Source organism: Ammospiza nelsoni, chromosome 12, assembly GCF_027579445.1.
Source record: "Ammospiza nelsoni isolate bAmmNel1 chromosome 12, bAmmNel1.pri, whole genome shotgun sequence".
NCBI classification, from domain to species: Eukaryota; Metazoa; Chordata; class Aves; order Passeriformes; family Passerellidae; genus Ammospiza; species Ammospiza nelsoni.
Window position 1 is genome coordinate 10,941,408 of NC_080644.1, and position 19,416 is coordinate 10,960,823.

At 49.7% G+C, this 19,416-nt stretch overlaps 1 protein-coding gene across 3 annotated transcripts; it reads left to right on the top strand.

Moving 5' to 3' along the window:
• The first annotated feature begins 413 nt into the window (after window positions 1–413).
• On the top strand, window positions 414–19,332 carry SGK2 (serum/glucocorticoid regulated kinase 2). Of its 3 annotated transcripts, XM_059481026.1 has the most exons (15): window positions 414–652; window positions 4,225–4,368; window positions 9,956–10,025; window positions 11,179–11,236; window positions 11,670–11,719; window positions 12,295–12,352; window positions 12,880–12,963; window positions 13,281–13,412; window positions 14,233–14,345; window positions 14,874–14,910; window positions 15,471–15,557; window positions 16,829–16,924; window positions 17,196–17,351; window positions 17,714–17,803; window positions 18,006–19,331. In XM_059481026.1, exons 2-15 carry the CDS (start codon window positions 4,317–4,319, stop codon window positions 18,159–18,161), a joined length of 1,239 nt encoding a protein of 412 aa, XP_059337009.1. In that variant the 5' UTR covers window positions 414–652; window positions 4,225–4,316; the 3' UTR covers window positions 18,162–19,331. The 3 variants fall into 3 exon arrangements, with proteins under 3 accessions (XP_059337009.1, XP_059337010.1, XP_059337008.1); XM_059481027.1 differs by lacking the exon at window positions 4,225–4,368 and having other exon boundaries at window positions 588–652; XM_059481025.1 differs by lacking the exons at window positions 414–652; window positions 4,225–4,368 and adding an exon at window positions 5,803–6,015 and having other exon boundaries at window positions 18,006–19,332.
• Window positions 19,333–19,416: the final 84 nt, after the last annotated feature.

Below are 19,416 nucleotides of genomic sequence, written 5' to 3' on the forward strand. Positions count from 1 at the left end.
GAGTTATTTACAGAAAATGTGTGAGAAAGCTCACTACAACAATGTTAACATCAGAAGGCTTAGAAAATCTTTAAAAATCTGGGTGACAGGTTCTTCCTCCGTATGAGCAGGGCACACACAGGGGGCAGAAGGGAGGTTGTAGGACTGTCACACCTGCACAGATCAGGCATGTAAAAGTCCCTGGATTTCTTGCCCCTCAGTGCTGCCAGAGGGCAAGGCTCCCTCTCACGCAGCCCCTTCCTGCCTGGCAAGGTCTGTTGGGGGATTGGCAACAGGTCCTGTGGTCTTGCAGGAGTTTGGGAGGTGACCCATGGCTCATTACCTCTGCTGGGATCCAGCATGTGACCCAGCAAGCCTCCAGCAAACAGAGCACTTTGTTCTGACCCTTTGCACTTCCCTGCCAGTGAGCTTCCCTCTAATCCCCCCAAGGAGGGATTTTCCTCTCCCACCCCAGCTCCCTGTGCCTTGGTCCCCTCAGAGAGAGAGGTCCAGGGTAATAATTTACTGCCTGCCACAAGCCACTCCTTCGGACTTTTTCTTCGACCTTCAGACTGCATTGCCAAAATAAAAACAACGGGAGGGAGAGAGGCACCGGCTGCTCCCACGGCGAGAGTGTGGCAGTGCCTGCTGGATCCAGGAGCCCTGCCTGCAGGTAATGCCCCTTTGCTTTCTCTGGGAGGATTGAGACTTTCCCTTCTTTTAATGACTTTCTGAAGCCCTTTGGGAGCAGCAGAGGGGTGTGAAGGACTCATCCCTTGCTGCCAGGAACCTGGCTGGCCTGTGGAAGAGCTGGTCCCCAGGGCCGGCAGCTGCAAGGGGAGGGGGTTCAGTTCCAGCAGTTGTTGGGGTTGTTTCCCAGATGTGGAGAAGTCCAGAGAGGAGATAAGCAGTCTCCTTTTCTTCCTCTGGGAAATTTTCTGGCTCTCTGCCTCTCCTAGCAAACTTCCATCAAAGGAACTCCCATCACCCTGCTTGTCCCTGCAGCCCCACAGCAGCTCAGCTGGGTGGGCCCCTGTGGGCAGCACCCATGAGTGCTCCTGATCTGGGTAATTTCAGAAGCTGGAGATCAGCAGACACCAACTGTGCATCCCCATGGAAGGGAGCCTTGGGCTCCACTGGGATTTGCAGCCAGCACCAGAAGGGTGAAGTTTACACCAGAATTTTCAGGTTGTGTTGGCTCCTGTGGTCTCCTGGGCTGTGACAGTCTCTGAGGCTGGGCCTGGTTAAGCTCAGGAGTGTCCATCAGGCTTCCAACAGAGCATTCCCAAATCCCCTGTGACAGGACAGGGAGGGCTGTTCCTGCTCGGTTCCAGAGCTGGGCTTGCCACATTTCAGGACAGCTCTGTTGCTCTTGTACAAGGGCTCACAGGTCCTGGCAACGCCTTGAGCCCAGCTTGGACTGGGCTGCTCACTGGATGCAGTGTGTAGAGCTCTGCTGGAGACAATCTCTGGCTGTGCCAGCTCCAGTTGCTTCCCAGGATTTGCACATGGATGGAAAGGGTTGAAAACAGGGATTCCAGGCAGGATGGAGCAGGCAGAGGGGACACTGCACCCACAGCTGCTCCTGATGAAGGCAGTGCTGTGCCAGCAGCCAGGGCCCTGGGCTGGAGCAGTGCAGCTCTCAGAGCCACTCCTGAGCTGCTAAACTCTGCTCAATCCAGCCAGGAAACTGCCCTTGCCCCCACCAGGTGAGCACACCTGGGGCTTGAGCTAGGGGTGGTGGCCCTGTGTCACACTGACCTGTGCTACAGAGGAAAAGAGGTATCCACCCCAAAAACAGGGTTTGGGGTTTGTGGTTTTTGGGTTTGTGGTTGTTTTTTGTTGGGTGTTTTTGTTTTGGTTTAGTTTTGTTTGTTTGTTTGTTTGGGTTTTTTTAGTTTTTTTGGTTTTTTTTAAGGCCCTCAGGCACAGGCTGTAATGTGTCCTGAAGTGCTGCAGGGAAGGAAAAGAGGGATAAGCAAGCAGCAAGGGCAGTTGAGCCTTTAGCAAGGACAAGGTTGGCCAGGAAGGGTCACTTACAGTCAGACTGCTTCCAATGGTGTGTTATTTATTCACTGAAACTGTGCCTACACTTGAAAAGCACTTGGGAGCAAAAGAAGTTCCAGCCACCTAATTTAATGGCAATAATAACCACAGGAAATGTAAAGGCTTTACAAGAGATCAGTAAGATTCTGCCACATTCATATTTACAGAAACAGAGGCACAAAAAGTGGCAAAAATTGCTCAAACCCACCTTAGCTGTCCTTTGGAATAAAAAATTGATACCCAGTGGCCTCCTCTTATCTCCTTTTTTCAAAACATGGGAAAATATCCCAGCCCTTATGTGGGATTCCTTGGCAAAATCAAAGGCAAAGCCCCAGGCAGAGTCCTGATTTTTAAAGTTGGAAGAAAAATATAGAGGGGGAAAAAACAATTTAAAGAGCTGCAATGGTCACCAATAATCTGTTTATTCTTTCATGAATTCTCCTAAAAGCAACAAATAGCCTCTGAGCTTTTAAAGAACATCCTATCCTATCCTATCCTATCCTATCCTATCCTATCCTATCCTATCCTATCCTATCCTAATCTTAATCCTATCTCATTTTAGCTCTTACCCAGCAGAGTAGCCAAATATTTTAGGTCACCTTTCACTGCAGATTAATGGACTCTTGCTTTGTGCTCTCTAGACAAGTATTTGTTTTGAGCCTTATCTGGACTTTCCCTGCAATTCCAATTGCTCAGGACTCTGTGGTTCCACTTCAGTGACACTTTTATGATTATGGTTATGGATATTGCCAGACAGGGAGATTAGGATTATCTTTCACTGTAAATAGCATATAAAATATAGTAAGAGAGAGAGAGAGAGCACTTCTATGTGTGTGGAGACAATGGGCTGGACCTGTTGTCCCCACTGGATGTGTCCTGTCCTGGTGAAGCTGCAAATGTGGCTTTGCTGGGATGGTCCTTCCTGGAGGGATCCAACTCAGCCATGGAAGGACCAAGGAGCCCTTGACCCCTTATAGGGCTTGGGGAAGAGAAAGGCAGTTTCCCTCCCTTGGGAAGAAAGAAGATGTTTCCAAGAATAGGCAATGTCTGGAGGCTCTGAGCTGTGCAAATCCAGCTGAATTAAATCCCTCTCTGTGGCCAGAGTTTGTTCCCTCATGCTCTGGCCAGGTCCAGGCAGGAGGTGTGCACAGAAGGGGTTAAATTGCCCAAGATCTGCTCCTCACCTTTGCACTGAGGTCCAGCCAGAGGTTTTCCTGGCACAGATGTGTTCTCTGGAGGGCAGGGAAACAGCAGCCAGGCACAGAGGAGCAGCAGTGCTGGCAAAACGCAGCCCTGACATCAGCAGCTCTGCAGCTCCACCAGAATTGTTTAATTTTGTCCAGGAGTGAGTTCTGGGCAGGGGAATGGGCCAAGGTCAGTGCTGCTGTAAGGGGCCATGGTTACCCTGCTGGCACCTGCAGGGACATGTGCCTGTGGGAAGTGTGTGCCCTGAGTGCTCCCACACTCACAAGTCCCCTCAGTGTGGCACTGAGGTGTCCTGCCATGGGCAGTGATGGGACCAGAGCTGCTGCAGGAGGGGCTGGCTGTGGGCACACAGGACAGGGCAAGGGCAAAGCCTCACCTCTTACACATGAGCAGGAGGACAACTCTGCTCACACCTGCCTGTCCCACTCGTGTCATCATGGTGACAACTGCTCACCCTGGTCCCCTCAACAGGGAGAGTCACAGGGCTCCACAGGCAGAGCCCTTTGCAGCTGCCCCATGTGTCTGATGTTGAATTTTTGACAAGGACCTGCCCTGCAGTGGGGTTCACCCATGGCCCATGTGTCCCTGTGCTTTCAGGGAATGTTTGCTCCTGTGCCAGGGAGCTGCTGGTGTCAGGGCACTCACCCTGGGTACAGGTAGGGTGAAAATGGGTTTCAACTCCTCAAAAGCCTCTAAACCCCAAATCCTTTCCCAACAGCAGAAATACATGAATTTACCATGTTTTGGGTAAATTTCTTCTGTGTTATGAGCCAAACCTCTCAGCTCTCTTCCATTCCCTCTGTCTGCCAGTCCCAAAGTGCTTTGTCACTGGGGTGATGGCAGAGCCCCCAGTAATCACCAGACTGGGTGGGTGCTGCCCAGACAAGGCTCAGGAGCTGTCCCCATGTCCCAGAGCTGTCTGTCTGTCAGTCAGACAGTGCTGCACCCAAAGATTTGTCTGTGCTCTCACCCCTGTGCCCTTCACCTTTGCAGACAGAGGAACATCTGTGTGCTCTGCTTCCCGAGGAGCCAGCAGCTGAATTCCTGCCCCAGCTGCAAGGAGAGGAGATTATCTTGGCTGGCTTATGATTGTGGCCTGGATGGAGCCCTCCTCCACTGCCCTGGGCAAGACAAAAGGTAATGCTGCTGGGTGGCACGGTGCCACTGAGCCCTGAGCATGCTGAGGGCATGGAGAAGGCTTCCCCCTGGTCTCCCACAAGTGTTGGGCTGCAGAGCCTTCCTGGCAGGCTCCAGCTGGGCTCAGCCTGCCCAGCAAAGGCTGCAGGGAGCCTGGGTCCCATGGGACACACACAGAAGTGGCACCTTTGCCCACCTTTGCACACCTGACCCGGACTGACACCCAGCCTGGAGGGTCAATGATCATCACAGAGGGGGTAGGATGGACAAAACCAACCCAACACCACTTTGTCCATCCCTAGCTGTCATCAGATTAGGTGTTTTATACATTTTAGCTGTCAAAATTTTCCCTAAAGGATCCTCCTGCTTTCTCTTCTTTAGATAGAAAGTGGGTTTTTAATTAAAGATGTCTTTTTCCATGGAAATTAAAATCAAGTAGATTTTGTTGATAACACCGAGATTTTCATTAAAGAAACAAAAGCAGAAGGCATTGACTAGAAAATGTAAGTTAAAGAAAATGTAACTGATAAAATTATTCTGAAATTTGACCATTTCAATGCAAGTGGAGGCAAAGCTGGAAAAAAGAAAAACAAGGGATCTTCTTAAAGGATGTCAATGCTGATAGCTTGAGAATATTGGCTGAGCAAAAACTCAGCTTTTGACCTGAAAAAAGGTAATATTTCAAGCAAAATGCTGCTCCCCCTCCCTCTTTACACATGGTACCAGGCACATCAGCTGTTCACAGTGATCTCCCCTGGTATCTGTAATCTGGGGACCCATCCCATGGTGGCCAGCCCTTCTGCTTCCCACAGGGAATGCTGCCACAGCCTGGCTTTTACCTCCTTGCACCCAGCACTGACATTGCTCCAGGAGCTGCTTTCCTGCTGCTGCAGCTGCACACAGGGAGATTTTAGTAGGAAACTACAATGGAAGAAAAAGCGACTGCTTTATTTTTAATGAAGAGAGACAAGACACCAGCCCTGCTTCCAGGTCCCCTTTTGCTCAGAGCTCAGTCTCTGGTCTCTCGAATCACCAGGCTCCCCATGTTTGATGTTTGCAGTTAGCAGGGCTGCAAAGCACCAGCCTGGCTGCCCTGGCTGAAGCCCTCCAGGGTCCCCAGGACGCTGTAAAAATCAGTTTCTTCAGGGTTTGACCTGAACCAAATGCCAGTTTTGACCTTCCTCCAAACCACTGGACAGAGTAAGAATTTCCAGCTGACTTGTAAAAAATTATTCAGAACACCTGAGCTGCCTGCCAGGCTGCAATTTTCTTCCACACACCACCTGCACTCTTCCTCCCCACCCATAGTTATCCCTCCCACCTAAATTCTCACTCCTTGGGTACAGCTAGCAGGTGTTTCTCCATCTCTTGCAGCTGGTCAGCTTTTCCTGCTCTATTTAAAGTGCTGCAGTGAGGTGCCAGTGGTGGCCTGATTGCTCTGGAGAGTTGGTGGTTGTGGTTAAATGAACTGCTGCAGGAAACAAAGCTCTTCCCCTTTGGGTTTTAGGAAGGAGCTTTGGGCTCCTGGCCTGGCAGGGTGGGCTGGTGCAGGGATGGGGAGTGTGGGCAATGAGAGGTCTCTGTGCTCAGTGCTCATGGACTGCTTCCCATGCTTCAGGACTCAGCCTCTGGGAGATGAGCTCCCAGGTATATTTGATGACTTGTTTTCATAGAATTCTTTTTTTGTGAAGTGCTTCAAGCTTTAGCCACCTGCTGTTTTCTTTGAGTTCTGCATGTAACTTTTCTCTAAAATTTCAAGGATTGGTTGTCTCCAGCTTGCCTTGAGCCAGAGCTGCTTGGCTGGGTTTCTGCTCTGTTTTGCAGTGTCCCTGGGGTGCAGGGAACAGGATCTGCAGGAGAAAATTGGACAAGCCACTGGGTCTCTAGAGGCTGGCTAAGAAAGCTCCCTGAAATGCAGAAGTTCTTTAAAGTCTTTCCTAACCTCTTCCTGGACTTGCTGTAGTGTCTCAATGGGGATGAAAGTGGAGTTCAGAACTAGCTTGCAGCTATCTCTTAGATCTGTAGCAGGGGAAAACTTGAGCCTTTTTTTCCCCCCAGTAAAAGCACGTGTTTGCAGGAATCCTCCTTCCCACCTCCCTCCCTGCTCCTCTCAGAGCTGAAACTGGGGCATCTCCCCCTTTAGCCGATAGCAGCCCCTGTGCTGGGTGAAACCTGTGGGTGCCTGTTCCTCACCCCTACCCCTCCAAACTCTGAGTTTCCTGCCCAGCATCACCTGCTGTCCCTGCCAGGCCTCTCCAGGCTGGCAGCCAGCCCTTCCCAGAGCAGGAGGGGACGAGGGACTGCCTCGGAGGGGTTTGCAATGTAGGTTAGGCAGGGGAGGCTGCCGAGAGCGGTGACATCGGGGAGGAGGCGGGAGCAGCCCGCGGATGACGAGGCGGTGAGGTTGTGTCTCCGTGCAAGGTACGCCTTGCATTAGTAATGTGTTTGTAGCAAATAACGCTGGGCTGGCATGGGAATGTGGGTCACCACTGCCAGAACTATGTGAGGAACAGGGAGCTGCTCGTGCTCTGCTGGGAAGCAAACGTATGTTACTGAGGGATGTGTGCTGGGGGGAGATTGAGTGCAGAAACTGCTCCAGCTTGGAAGGAGCAGCTCTCTGTGGTGTGAGTGAGCGCTTGCTTCCTGCCTGGGGGGTGCCTGTGGCTGGGAGTTGGGGTGAAATGGTGTTTGAGGAGGGGGGAGTGGGGTGCAGGGGTGTGTGTTCCTGCTGTGTAATAGTGCTGTGATATTGGGGAACTCCTAGACTTGCTTGCCAATGCTCTCTGTGGCCCTGGAGCATCCATGCTGCACCAGCAGGCACGAGGAGGGATGCAGCCGGGCATGGATAACCAAGGATTCCAGCGTATCTTCGTGACCTATTTCTGCTTCTGTTGTTCAGTGTGTGCGCTCAGGAAATCTTTCTGCTTTAGGGGGGTAGGGTTTGTTAGTGATAAGGAAAAGCCTGCTTGACTGCTTGTGAGATTTAAACCACAAACTAACCTGGTTTTGAAGGTGGACTTGGGCTGGGGAAGGTGGCTCTGAACCTGTATGGAAAGTGATGTGGGATGGGGCTACACACATCTATAAATGGGTATGGTACTTCAGAGACTTTAACCTCAGAGCAAGTTCCTTTAGTGAAAAGGCTGCTCTTGGTCAGCAGGGACTTGTTGAGTGGCTTCACTTCCAGCACAGAGGCACTGGAGCAGAACAGGGCTGGTGGAGGGAGGCATGAATGGGCTGCCAGGCTGGAAGGGGCTCCTCTGTAGCTGCAGGTTGCTAAAACAGGCTTGTCCAAGTCCCTTGGAGCGAGTCAGGGACTTGTTCTGCATCCTGTAAATACCTCCAGGGCACATGGATGTGTTTCCATGGTTGCCCATGTGCTCTCCAAGATGCCCAAGCTGTGATATGTCCATCTGAGCCTCAGTCATTATTTCTCCTGAGTCTGGGATCAGAACAGAGGCTGCAAGGTGGCCCTGAGGCCAAACCTGAGCTTGTGAGGCTTCAGATTCAGAGGAAATGTGCTGTACCACCTGATGGAGCTGCAGGCAGCAAGCGGGAGTGAGGTGCTAAGTTGGGTTGCTCTGGCCAGAGGCTCCTGAGCAGGGGTGGGAACCTTCACTCCTCGCTCCACTGCTGCCATGTGCAGCTTGGGGCTTGCCCACACACACCTGTGTGCCCTGTGCCAACCTCCTGCCAGGCCTGGATCCTCCAGGGAGTGCTTGCTCAGAGACTGCAGCACTGGTGTCCCTCTGCTGTGAATCTGCCTGTGATGCTGTTCACAGTGGCTCATAGATGAGGGAAGAGATGAGGATCTGACTCCATGTTTCAGAAGGCTGATTTATTATTTTATGATATATATTACATTAAAACTATACTAAAAGAATAGAAGAGAGGATTTCATCAGAAGGCTGGCTAAGGGTAGAAAAAGAAGGAATAATTACAAAGGCTCTAGGATTTCATCAGAAGGCTGGCTAAGGGTAGAAAAAGAAGGAATAATTACAAAGGCTCTGTCTTGGACTCTGTCCAAGCCAGCTGGGCTGCAATTGGCCATTAATTAGAAACAACCAACATGGACCAATCACAGATGCACCTGTTGCATTCCACAGCAGCAGATAATCATTGCTTACATTTCATTGCTGAGGCCTCTCAGCTTCTCAGGAGAAAAAATCCTAGCAAAAGGATTTTTCATAAAGGATATCTGCAACATCTGCCCAGCCTGTCCAGCAGCCCGTGAGGCGGACACTGAGGCAGGTGCTGGGTGACCTTCAGCAGCCCTGGGAGAGCCAGGCTGGCAGGGAAAGGACTGTGCCCAGTGGGAGGAGATGGGGCTTGATCTGTCGGGGTGCTGCCTGCAGGCTGTCCCTGCTGGTGGCTGCCAGCTGGGACAGGATCTTGGACTTGCTGCACGGCAAAGTATGGACAAGGTCAGGGACTCACAGACCAGCCTGATGTTGTAAGTTCTCCCTCTGTGTGGTTTGTGTATCCATTCAGAAAGTCTAAACCTACCCCTTAGTTTTTTGGCTGCTCATCAGAGCTGCCCCCAAATCCCAGATCTGCTCGTGGGGCCAACTCAGGGGCTCTCAGAAGTTCCAGAACCCCCTGCCTGGCAGATCCAAAATCCATGCAGCAAGGGCTCTGTTATGGTCTTGTTTGCCTCAAAACTCATTGTCCTACAAAATCCTTTCCCAGGGAGATGGGTTCTGGCAGTCAGTGCTGCCCATTCCTTGGTCTGTAGAAGAGCTATTCTAGGATGACAGCTTGCTTGTGTCTACAAATCCCCTTCTTTTTAGATGGGAAAGGAAAGACATATTTCTGTGTATGTTTTGGTTCTTGCTTTCCCTTCAGTGGCAGAACTGAGGAGTAAAATTGAGTCTTGAAATGCTTTTGCTATCTACTCCTAAGCAAAACAAGGAACTCCTCTGTGCAGGCTGCACTGCTTTGGCTTCCCTCTGGCTCAGCCTGTGCAGCCCAGAGCAGGCTCAGGGCTTCCTCTCTGTGAAGGGAGAGGTGATGATGATGATGAGTGGTGGCAACTGCCTGCACAGCTGAGCAGCAGGGATGCTCCATGGTGGGAATCCCAGCTTCTGGCACTGGCTATGTGTCCTTGGGCAAGCCACTGCTGTGATGTGTGTGTGCTGGCTTACCTCCTGCAGGGCCTGAAAGGTTTCATTCACGTCCCTAATTACTCACAGAGCCCTGAATGGAAGGGACAGTGGATGTGCCAAGCGTGTGACGTATCCCAGTACAACCTCATCCTTGTAAGCACTCTCCTTGTCCCCCTTGGGGACACAGGGGTGGCTCTGAAAGGCTTGACAGTGGTGCTTCAGCCTGAGTCCCCTTGGCCACCAGAGAGGCTGTCTGTTTTGTGGCACTGATGCCTGTCCTGTGAGCTATTGAGGGCTCCTGGTGAGGCTGGGAGGGAAGATGTCCTGGTTCCTATAATTTCCTGGTTATTTTGGTACGTGAGGAAGGGGGAGGAGGGTGGCTGTGGAGAGAAGAGCAAGGTCAGTGAAGAACAAATGTGCCTCTGTGCACTTGTGATCACACTGCCAGCTAATCAGCTTCGGGGCTCCAACTTTGCTCGCAGAACTCATCAGGCACGGCCGGGAGAGGATAGAACAAACCATCAAGGCCTCTGGCTCCAGGCTCTGCTCATAGTGAGTATGAACCCCTCCCAGTGGGATGGGAGCCCTTTAACAGCTCAGCTGATAACCCCTGTGGTGGATGGAGCTGGCTGGCACCGGGCAGATGTGGGCAGTCCCTGGCACAGCTGCCAGCACCCGCTGCTGCCCGGCAGCTCCTGCCATGCCCAGCCTGGCTGTGCAGGAGGGGATTCTTTGGGATGGCTGGGAGTCTGTGCCCGGTGGTGTGTGGGGGCAGAGAGTGGGAGCACCCACAGGTGAGATGTGGGGTCTTTGGGCCCCCTTTTTGGGAGGGGTGGGGCAGAGGGTGGCTGTGGGGACGAGAGCCTTCAGAAAAGATGTGTGGTGGGGCTGAGGGGGCGTCTAAGCTCTCTGGGGCAGGGGAGAAGGGAGCAGTGCTGTTTATTCATGTTATCTTAATTCTGGCTTTTGCAAAGAGCATAGAGGAACCCCTAAAACCAAAGGGAGGAATCCCTGAGGCAAGGCTCACCCATCCCCAGTGATGATCAAGCAGGATGGATCTGAACCAATGAGTGTTCAAGTCTGCCTTCTCCAGCCCCAGCAAAAGTTGCACCAGGCAGACAAGAGCTCTTTAATGCCTCTGCTCACCACGCCTGCCCTGGCTGCCATGGCAGCTCCTCTTCCCTGCAATGTCAACATCTCTGGTCTGCCCTGGCCTGGGGAGTGGCCTCTGGGGCTGCCAGCCCCATGGACCGTGGTGCCTGGACCTAGCTGGACTCTCCTGGCTGCCCTGTGGGGACACTCACTGGGCTGCAGCATCCCTGTGCAGTGAGGAGGGGGCTGCATCTCTGCCTGGAGAGCTGTGACTTCCCCTGGCCTGGTGCTGTGTTGCTGCTGGGGCTGCACTGGCCCTCACGTGCTTGTGCAGCTTCTATTATTGCAAATCAGGGACCCATATTAGATAAACTTGTCCAGCCAGGAGCCCTGCTTCCCTAATCTCCTGTCAGCACACACCATTCCCTGCCTCCCCCAGAGTACAGGTACCCCATCCTTTGGGGGTGGCAGTGCTGGGGAGCTCAGCTGAGCCCTCTGTGATAGAAGGGGTGCACACACTGGGGTTTGCACTACTCCCCTGCAAGTTAACAGTGTGAAGCTGTTTCTCTCTTGGATTTTGTACTCAACACTGACTTCCTCTTCTTTTCCCAAGTGCTGAGCGAGTTGTTTTTTTAATGGATCGCTCCCGGAGCCCAGACAAAAGCAGCCAGGTGAGATCATGGCTCTGAACAAGCAAATCCTCACCTTTGGGACTAAGGGGGCTGGTGCCTTTAGATTAAAAACAAGAAGAGAGCCTGTGTTAGCCTGCTGGGAGTCTTGCTGCTGCCCTGTCCTGTGGGTGATGCTGGGTGGGGAAAAGCAGCAGGGAGGCCCTTTGGGACAAGGCATGATGTTCCCAGAGTCTGGGGACAGTAAGGTTCCTAGGGAGCAGGAGGAAGAGCAGGTGTGTGTTTGTATGTACCCCTTGTCTTTGGGAAGAGAGGCTGCAGCTCTGTGGTGCTGGATCTGCATAAAGACATCTAAAGAGACCTTAAATGTTTGCTGAAGTATACACTGGGTGTTTATCCATGGATTGCTGTGTTGAGGAAGGGAAAACCCAACATGCAGCACAGTCCTCATGACTAAAATTCTTATCTTCTCTAGCCTTCAACACCAACTGACAACATCAACCTCGGACCTTCTGCTAACCCCAAGTAAGCTCCCTGCAAAGCCAGGTAGGGTGTGGAGAGATTTGGTAGGGGGATGCAGATGATCCCTGTGTGCCAGGGTGGTGTCTGCAGAGTCTGGACAGTTACATTTTACAGTTCTCAGCCTTTAACACCATATGCGCCACCAATGCACCAGCTTCCAACACTAAGCTGTAGCTGGTATTTATTCTAATCATCCTCTCCTGGCCATGTCTGCAGCCCCTTGTCCCTTTTCTTTTGAGAGGTAGTAAGGGAAGCTCTTCCTTGTCACCGCTGTCTTCCAGATTATCTTTCTCTAGAAACAGGCACAAACTGTGTCCCCTGTAAGGGCATCCCTTAGTCCTTGCAGGTGCTGTCCCTGCTGCTGCCTGGCTGCTGAGGGGTTGCTGGTGCTCTGCAGGGTGCCCTGACACACACAGTGTGAATCCTGAGCTGCCTGGGAGCGAGGGTCACCCACCAGTGCCCTTTAATCCCTTCCACAAACACTAATTTTTCCAAGCAGGATCTCTGCTTGGAAGCTGGCATTACTGTTGCATGTTTCTCTCCCAGAAACATTAACTTGTTTCATTCTTGCCCAACAGTGCCAAGCCGACAGACTTTGACTTCCTGAAGGTTATTGGCAAAGGAAGCTTTGGAAAAGTAAGTGGGCTTTTGCAGGTGGGCTGTAGCTGTTTGGAGGCAGCTTGGCAGGAAAATGTGTTGTTGAAGGAATTTCTGACTGTGTCCTTTGCTGTGTTGAATAGTCTGTTATGAGTAGTCCATTCTACTTTAAGGCCCTTCAACCTCTCTAAGGACTGAAGAGTGAGGTGTTTTATGCTCAGTGATGGTAAAGAGCAGTGCTTGATTCAAAATAAGTTTCAAACTTGTTCAGCACAAGATCTCCAGAGAAACCTGGAGACAGCCAGGATTCTTTAAATGGGACTGACCCTAAGTGCTCCAAAACTATTTTCTATTGGGTGTCTAGGGGATATATGTGGAGATATTGAGTGCTTAACTTCTGGCAATGAAAAATGCTGGGAATTGAGAGGGCTGGAGCTTGGTCTTTAAAACCCTGTAGCTGGCCCCCTGAAGTAGTTTTTCTGTATATAATCACTCACAAGAGTGTTACACTAATGAGGACACACTGACCAAGGTGAGACAGCTGTGACCAGGACCTTCTGTTGCAGGTTCTCCTGGCCAAACGCAAGTGTGATGGGACTTTTTATGCAGTGAAAGTCTTACATAAGAAAACCATCCTCAAGAAAAAGGAGGTATGACTGCTCTGCTTGGGTGTTCTGGAAATTGTGGTCAGTGTACGGGCTCTCTGGATAATGCAATTGGGGTACCTGGCATTTAGGTAGGCAGTTCACAACTTAAAAATCCATTAACATGGATCTGGCTGTGCCATGAGAACAAAAGAATAGAGATAATTTAAGTCAGGTAGGAGGGAATGGTTCTCTTTTTGGGGCTGGAAATGACCCTTGTGGGCTCCCAGCTTCCACCTGTTTTGAAAGCATCAGTGAGCCCTTAGAGCAGGCTGGGCTGGATCCTTGCCTGAATCCTTAATGCCTTGTCTGCTTTTTGATAGCAAAACCACATCATGGCAGAACGTAACGTGCTCCTGAAAAATGTCAAGCACCCCTTCCTTGTGGGACTCCACTACTCCTTCCAGACTTCAGAGAAGCTTTACTTTGTGCTTGACTATGTAAATGGAGGAGAGGTGAGTGCACTCACAGGCTTTGTTTTAATCCTTTTTGGTCCTTCACAAACATGCTGCTGTATTTAAAGTAATTTCTTGTCAGCAGATAATGATGTTGAGAGAAAATATTGTTTTGACTGCTGGCAAGGAGCAGCCAGGAATACCTGGCAGGATACCTCACCTGTAAATTGAGTCAAGATCTTGCTGGCTATGACTTGAGTCAGATGATTCCCAAAGTGAAGATTCTGAGAAAAGTGGTATTGGGGCACTGTAAAATTCTATGGAGAATATGGGAAATACTGGCATTGGTGAGGTTCAGGGAAACTCCCTTGTGTGCCAGCTCTGGATCCATGCCTAGTGCTTAGGAGTGATGCCATTGCAACTTTCTAGACTTCTTCTGTCCTGTAGAAGCTTACTTTTCTCAGCTGTCTTTCTATGCTATCTGAAACTGGCTGGGATATCTTGTTAAGGTGGATATCTTGCTAAAATCAAGTTCATGTTGGGGATTTGGCATGTTCAGCTCTCTGCACATATCACTTCTCATGGCTGTACTACCACTGTAATCAGCCTGTGGGTTGTAGTAAGCTAGGAGGTAACCAGGTCAGCAGATGATGGGCAGTTTGAAAATTAATTATTAATTTTCATGAATGATGAGGAGAAATTAAACCATTTTTAGAAAGGTGTTTGGATTGCTTGAATTCACCTGGCTTGGGCACATTTCATGCTATTAATGTGCTACCTGCTGCAAATCCCTTTTCACTCATGTAGCTGGATTTCAGCCTTGCTCCAGATTAGCCTTCATTTATTTAGAGACATAATCAACCCTCTCACCTTCCTGTAGCTCTTCTTCCACTTGCAAAGGGAGCGCTGTTTCCGTGAGCCCCGGGCCCGGTTCTACGCTGCAGAAGTGGCCAGTGCCATTGGGTACCTGCATTCCCTAAACATCATCTACAGGTAAGGCAGGGGCTCCAAGCCTGCCCTGGCAGGGAAAGAGATTCACTGGGGAAGTGAAATGCTGGACTGGAGTAGCTGAAAAATGTCCTAGCCCAGACAAGACCGTGCTGCTGGTGCTTTACCCTGCAAGACCTGATGGGCGATAAACAATTCTTTCCCTTTCCTAGTATCAGTCTGAGGGTATTAAGTTTAAAGACATAAAATAAACCTGACTCAATAAGTAAGAAATCATATCTCAGTAACAATTTATGCATGGAAATGCAGGCTAACACCTGATCCTGTGTGAAAGCAGAAACATATTTTTTTTGTTTCCATGTATCTATACTGACTCCCATCAGTATATATACATGGAAACATTAAAAAAAAATGTTTCCATGTATGTATATTGATGGGAGTCTGCAGTTTGGGAAGGTCTTGCTGACCTGGGTTGGGAGACTTTGTTAGCTTCTGTTCATAGCTCATGCTGTTTCACATCCATGTGTTTTAAATATCTGGCCAAATCTGCTCAAACAGCACTTTGTCTTGCAGGGACTTAAAGCCTGAGAACATCCTCCTGGATTGCCAGGTATACTCACAGCTTGGGCTGTCTTCCTGTTGGTTTTAAAAACATCAGGACCACAAGCAGAGGGCTGTGCCTCTGCAAGCTGGATTATAGTTGATGGCATGGCATGGATTTTGTCTGTCTGCCCCACTGCACTTCTGTGCAGATCCTGGAGGAATGAGGGGGCTTGCCCTCTGAAGAACTGCATGGTTTTGGGGTTCATTCCCAGAAACTGGGACCTGACCTGTGGAGGGGATCAGGGTGGTGAAGAGCAGGCCACTGCTGCAGCTCTGGTAGCCACTGTTACATAAATTGTCTCTGGGATAAAGCAGCAGAAAATCACAGCAGTGCTGGAGCTCCTCATGGCTATCTAACTGCAGACAAGTAAAAAATAAAAAATTGAGACTGTATTTTTCTACAGGCTCCAGTACCTGTACTACAGGATGAACATAATGGGAGGGAGGGGAGGAGATGAGCAGTGGGGAACCAAAACCCACATGAGACGTAATGCATAGGCAAATACTTGGAAATCCTGTCTCTTCTCCATAAAAAGTGAGACAAGCTAAAATTTCTCTTTTCTTTAGGGACACATAGTATTGACAGACTTTGGACTCTGCAAAGAAGGAATGGAGCAAGAGGAGACAACTTCTACCTTTTGTGGCACTCCTGAGGTACTGCTGGGGCTTTGCTGAGACCTGGGGGCTGGAAACCTTCAGCACTTGGCGCTCTGGGTCTTGGGCTTATGTGACACCTCAAAATAATATGGGCTCTCTGAGGCTGTCAGCCTGAAGCTGGAGCTCAGATAAGGCCTTCCCTATCCAGCAGATGGTTACTCCAAAATTGCTGTGTTGTTACAGGTATGACTGAGCTATTGGGGCAGGGGTTCCTGCACTTGGAAATGGCCAGACTTGTGAAAATAGCTGGGGAGTGGAGACAACCTTGTCCCTGGGAGCAGGATTGCTGGTTGTTTACTTTCTTTGAGACCCCAGTGGTGCAGAACAAGGAGCCTGCTGGTACTGCCATGCACAGGACCTTGCTGTGCTCTCCTCTGTGTCCTTGGTGCATGCAGGAGCTGCAGAATTCCCTGTGCAGAGCAGGGGAGCAGGCTCCCCCCTGGAATGCAAACACTGCTCAGAGAGGAGGAAATGCCTTTCCTCCAGTGCACTCCAACTGAGTTTTGTGAAAACCTATTTCCAGTCTGGCTTCTTGGAGGCTTTTTTGCCTGCTTCTTACTGAGCCTGGGGATCTTGGTAGCACTTTAGCTTAGGTAATGTACCTGTCCTGCTGCTTTCCCCAAGCAGCTTGGCAAAGGGTCTGTAAACATGACACCTTTCAGCATTGAAGCTCAGCAGAAGTGGGCAGGAATTTCCCTTCTTTTTCAGTGAGGTTTCACTTATACAACAGCACAGCATGAACCAAGCAGGAATGTTTGAGCTTTGTTTTCTAGTTGTGGTGTCGGTGTTTTCCTGTTCTAGACAGAGCCTGATAGTACACAGAGGTAATTCTGTGGGGAACTGTTCTGCAGACTGCTCAAATTCTTGCCTGTTGCTCCTCTATAATGGCCCTTGGTAGTTTTGCTCCTTTAGACAGTCTTATTGGGGCTGAAAACTGCAGCTTTTAAAAAAATACAGGAGTTATTTTAAAGGTGTGATGTCTCCTAGAGGGACAGGATTGCTGGCTGAATTGTGGCAGGTACCAAATGTTTGTAGAAGTCCTCTCAAGGAAGAGAACCTCCTGTAGCCTGCAAGGGCATCTTGAAGGCTTTGGTAGGTGTCTCTCAACCCCATTGCTCCAAAGCAAGTGAAGAGTTTATTAGATAATACTAGGAACAGCATCTCTGCTATTCTTAATGCATTTGCTCAACTTGAGCTGCAGCCAGGTTTGGGACTAAGAAGGGCAAAGCCCTTCCTTTATAATTTGATATTTCCTTCTGAATTCCCAGTATCTGGCTCCTGAGGTGCTAAAGAAGCAGCCCTATGACAGGACAGTAGACTGGTGGTGCCTAGGAGCTGTCCTCTATGAAATGCTCTTTGGACTGGTGAGTTTGGAAATGGGCTGGTTCACTTTGCATAATGGAAATTTGATTTGCAAAAGCTGTGGTGTGATGTTGGTCTGGTGCTCATGAGGCACTTGATAGACAACTAAATCCTGAATTAATGATCTGGTCCAATTCTACCACTACCCTTTCGAGCAGAGGTGTGGCAGGTCTCCCCCATCTTCTCACTGCAGGATTCATTTTGACCTGCAATGTGTGGCTCCTTCTGGTAGCTCATGTTTTACCTGGCTGCTTCTCCTCTCTTTCAAATTAGCCTCCCTTTTACAGCCGGGATGTGTCTCAGATGTATGACAACATTCTGCACAAGCCACTACAGATCCAAGGAACCAAGACTGTGGCAGCTTGTGACATCCTTCAGGGACTTCTCCACAAGGACCAGAAGAGGAGGCTGGGTGCCAAAACAGACTTTGTAGGTGGCCTTCACTATGAGCAGGAGGGAGGGAGGATGGATGGGGAAATTTCTATTCTGAGCATTTCTTTCAGAACAGTACTGCCTTGGAAAAGCCCTCCCACACAGTCTGTCCCTTCAGCCTCCTACAAGGGACACATGGGGTTGACTTGGCAAAGGGAGAGGGGAGGTGGCCAGCTAAGGACACCAGTGTGTGATGGGTCATTTCCCTTGGGGGATTCCTGGACCAGGACCCTCATCTGTTAAGGATTTGTGGATATGAGTATATGGTAACTTCAAGTCAACCACTTAAAGCTGTGAGACCAGGTGGTGGAAAATGAGGATTGGCAGAAAATTGACTTTCCTTTCTTCTTTCTTTACAGCTTGAGATAAAGAGCCATGTATTCTTCAGCCCAATAAACTGGGATGATTTATATCACAAGAGGATTACTCCTCCATTCAACCCCAATGTGGTAAGTGGGTAACTCTGTCTGTTTTACAGAAGGGATCCTCTCCAAATATCTCCCACTGATGCTGAGGGTTCTGAGATGTGGGTTGGGACCTGCAGATGGAGTAGTGATAGCTCTTTTGGAAGAGCAGCTGCGTTGGGCTCTCTGAACACAAGGGTCTGGTTTGGGTCTGCTCCCTCAATGATTTCTCTGCTCCTTGGCTTAGGCTGGCCCAGCTGATCTGCGACACTTTGATCCTGAGTTCACCCAGGAAGCCATCTCTGCCTCCATCACCCGCACGCCTGACCTGGCAGCCAGCAGCTCCAGTGCCTCAGATGCATTTTTAGGATTTTCATATGCACCAACTGAAGAGGACATTTAAGTTTTACAAAGGCTTTGTCAAGCCATATTTTAAATGAATGGGTTTTATGGGGTTTTGTGGGTTTTTTGTTTTCTTTGTCCTTTTGAGAGGTTTGGTACTGTCCTTTGCTCATGGTTTAAGGAAATTGGCACTAACACACTAACTGACTGGGATGGAACAGAGCTCTTAATTTTTGCTGTTTGGTGGATTTTGTCCCTAAATGAATGTTTCCCTCTCAGAGAAAGTGGGACACTGACTATGATTTTCCCTGAGTGTCTTGTGCTACTTGGCAGAATTGTATTCACTCTGTGGTTATATTTATGTTTGAGGTATGTGCCATCATTCACATAACAGACATGTCCCTGTAACTGGACACATTTATTTTACTTTCTTTTGTGGAGCTATGCCCAATGTCTTTCTCAAAGCCCTCAACAGAAAAGGAAACTCTTCACATCACCATGAACAGTGGCTTCCTTCCCTTACTCTGTCACTCCAGCTGGTCATCCTGGGCTGAGTGAAAAACTCTGTTCATCAGTTATTGTTCCAAAGGGAGCTGCAGATTTTTAAGTCCTGAACTGCACTGTGGCCTTTCATGCCAGCCTGATCTCCTCAAAGTGAGTGGATTATCTTTCTGGCCCAGGATTGGGATGCTACTGACGCAACAACGAGGCTGTGATGGAGGAGCCAATGTGTAGGAGGAAAATCCCAGATCAAGGAAGGGGTGGAGAAAGAGATGGAGTTGCTTGGAAAAATAAAAATAACTTTATAGCTGAACTCTGGTTGGGGGTGAGGGTGCTTTCACAGCCTGTGCTTGACCTGCCCCAAGCACACCAACACTACTGTGATGATCACAGGGCAGTGAACAATGAGTGGTGGCCATGCTCCAGCACTCACCTGAAAATGCCCATCACTCATGTGGAACAGTTATTTATTCTGCCTTAATTTAAAAGCTGGTGTACTCATTGAATGTCACTTCCCACATTTCTTTTTAAGCTGTTCTGTGCTGTTGCTGTGGGGAGTAGAGGGGGCTCAGAGCAACATGGGGATAAACAGGGGGCTTTCTAAAAGCTGTGTCATGCTTGTGCTGTGGGGAACCTTGTGCTTGGTACCAGTGTGTGTTTTGGGGTTTTTTTTATCAGGCTCTATCTTGTATATGCTGAAGTCATTGGAAATATGACATTGTTTATATTAAAGTTGCAAACACTCATGTGCTTCTCTGGGTGTCCTGGATAAGAGGGGAAGGAGGGTGTTTGCCTTGTGCTGGGCTGGAGAGTAT

What these genes read in the sequence shown, in the direction of transcription:
- SGK2 (XM_059481025.1), top strand. Translation starts at nt 5,832, where the DNA reads ATGAACTGCTGCAGGAAACAAAGCTCTTCCCCTTTGGGTTTTAGGAAG. An exon ending in CCATCCTCAAGAAAAAGGAG is followed by an intron (nt 12,964 to 13,280) that starts GTATGACTGCTC and finishes GCTTTTTGATAG; the next exon opens with CAAAACCACATCATGGCAGA. An exon ending in ATGAAATGCTCTTTGGACTG is followed by an intron (nt 16,925 to 17,195) that starts GTGAGTTTGGAA and finishes CTTTCAAATTAG; the next exon opens with CCTCCCTTTTACAGCCGGGA.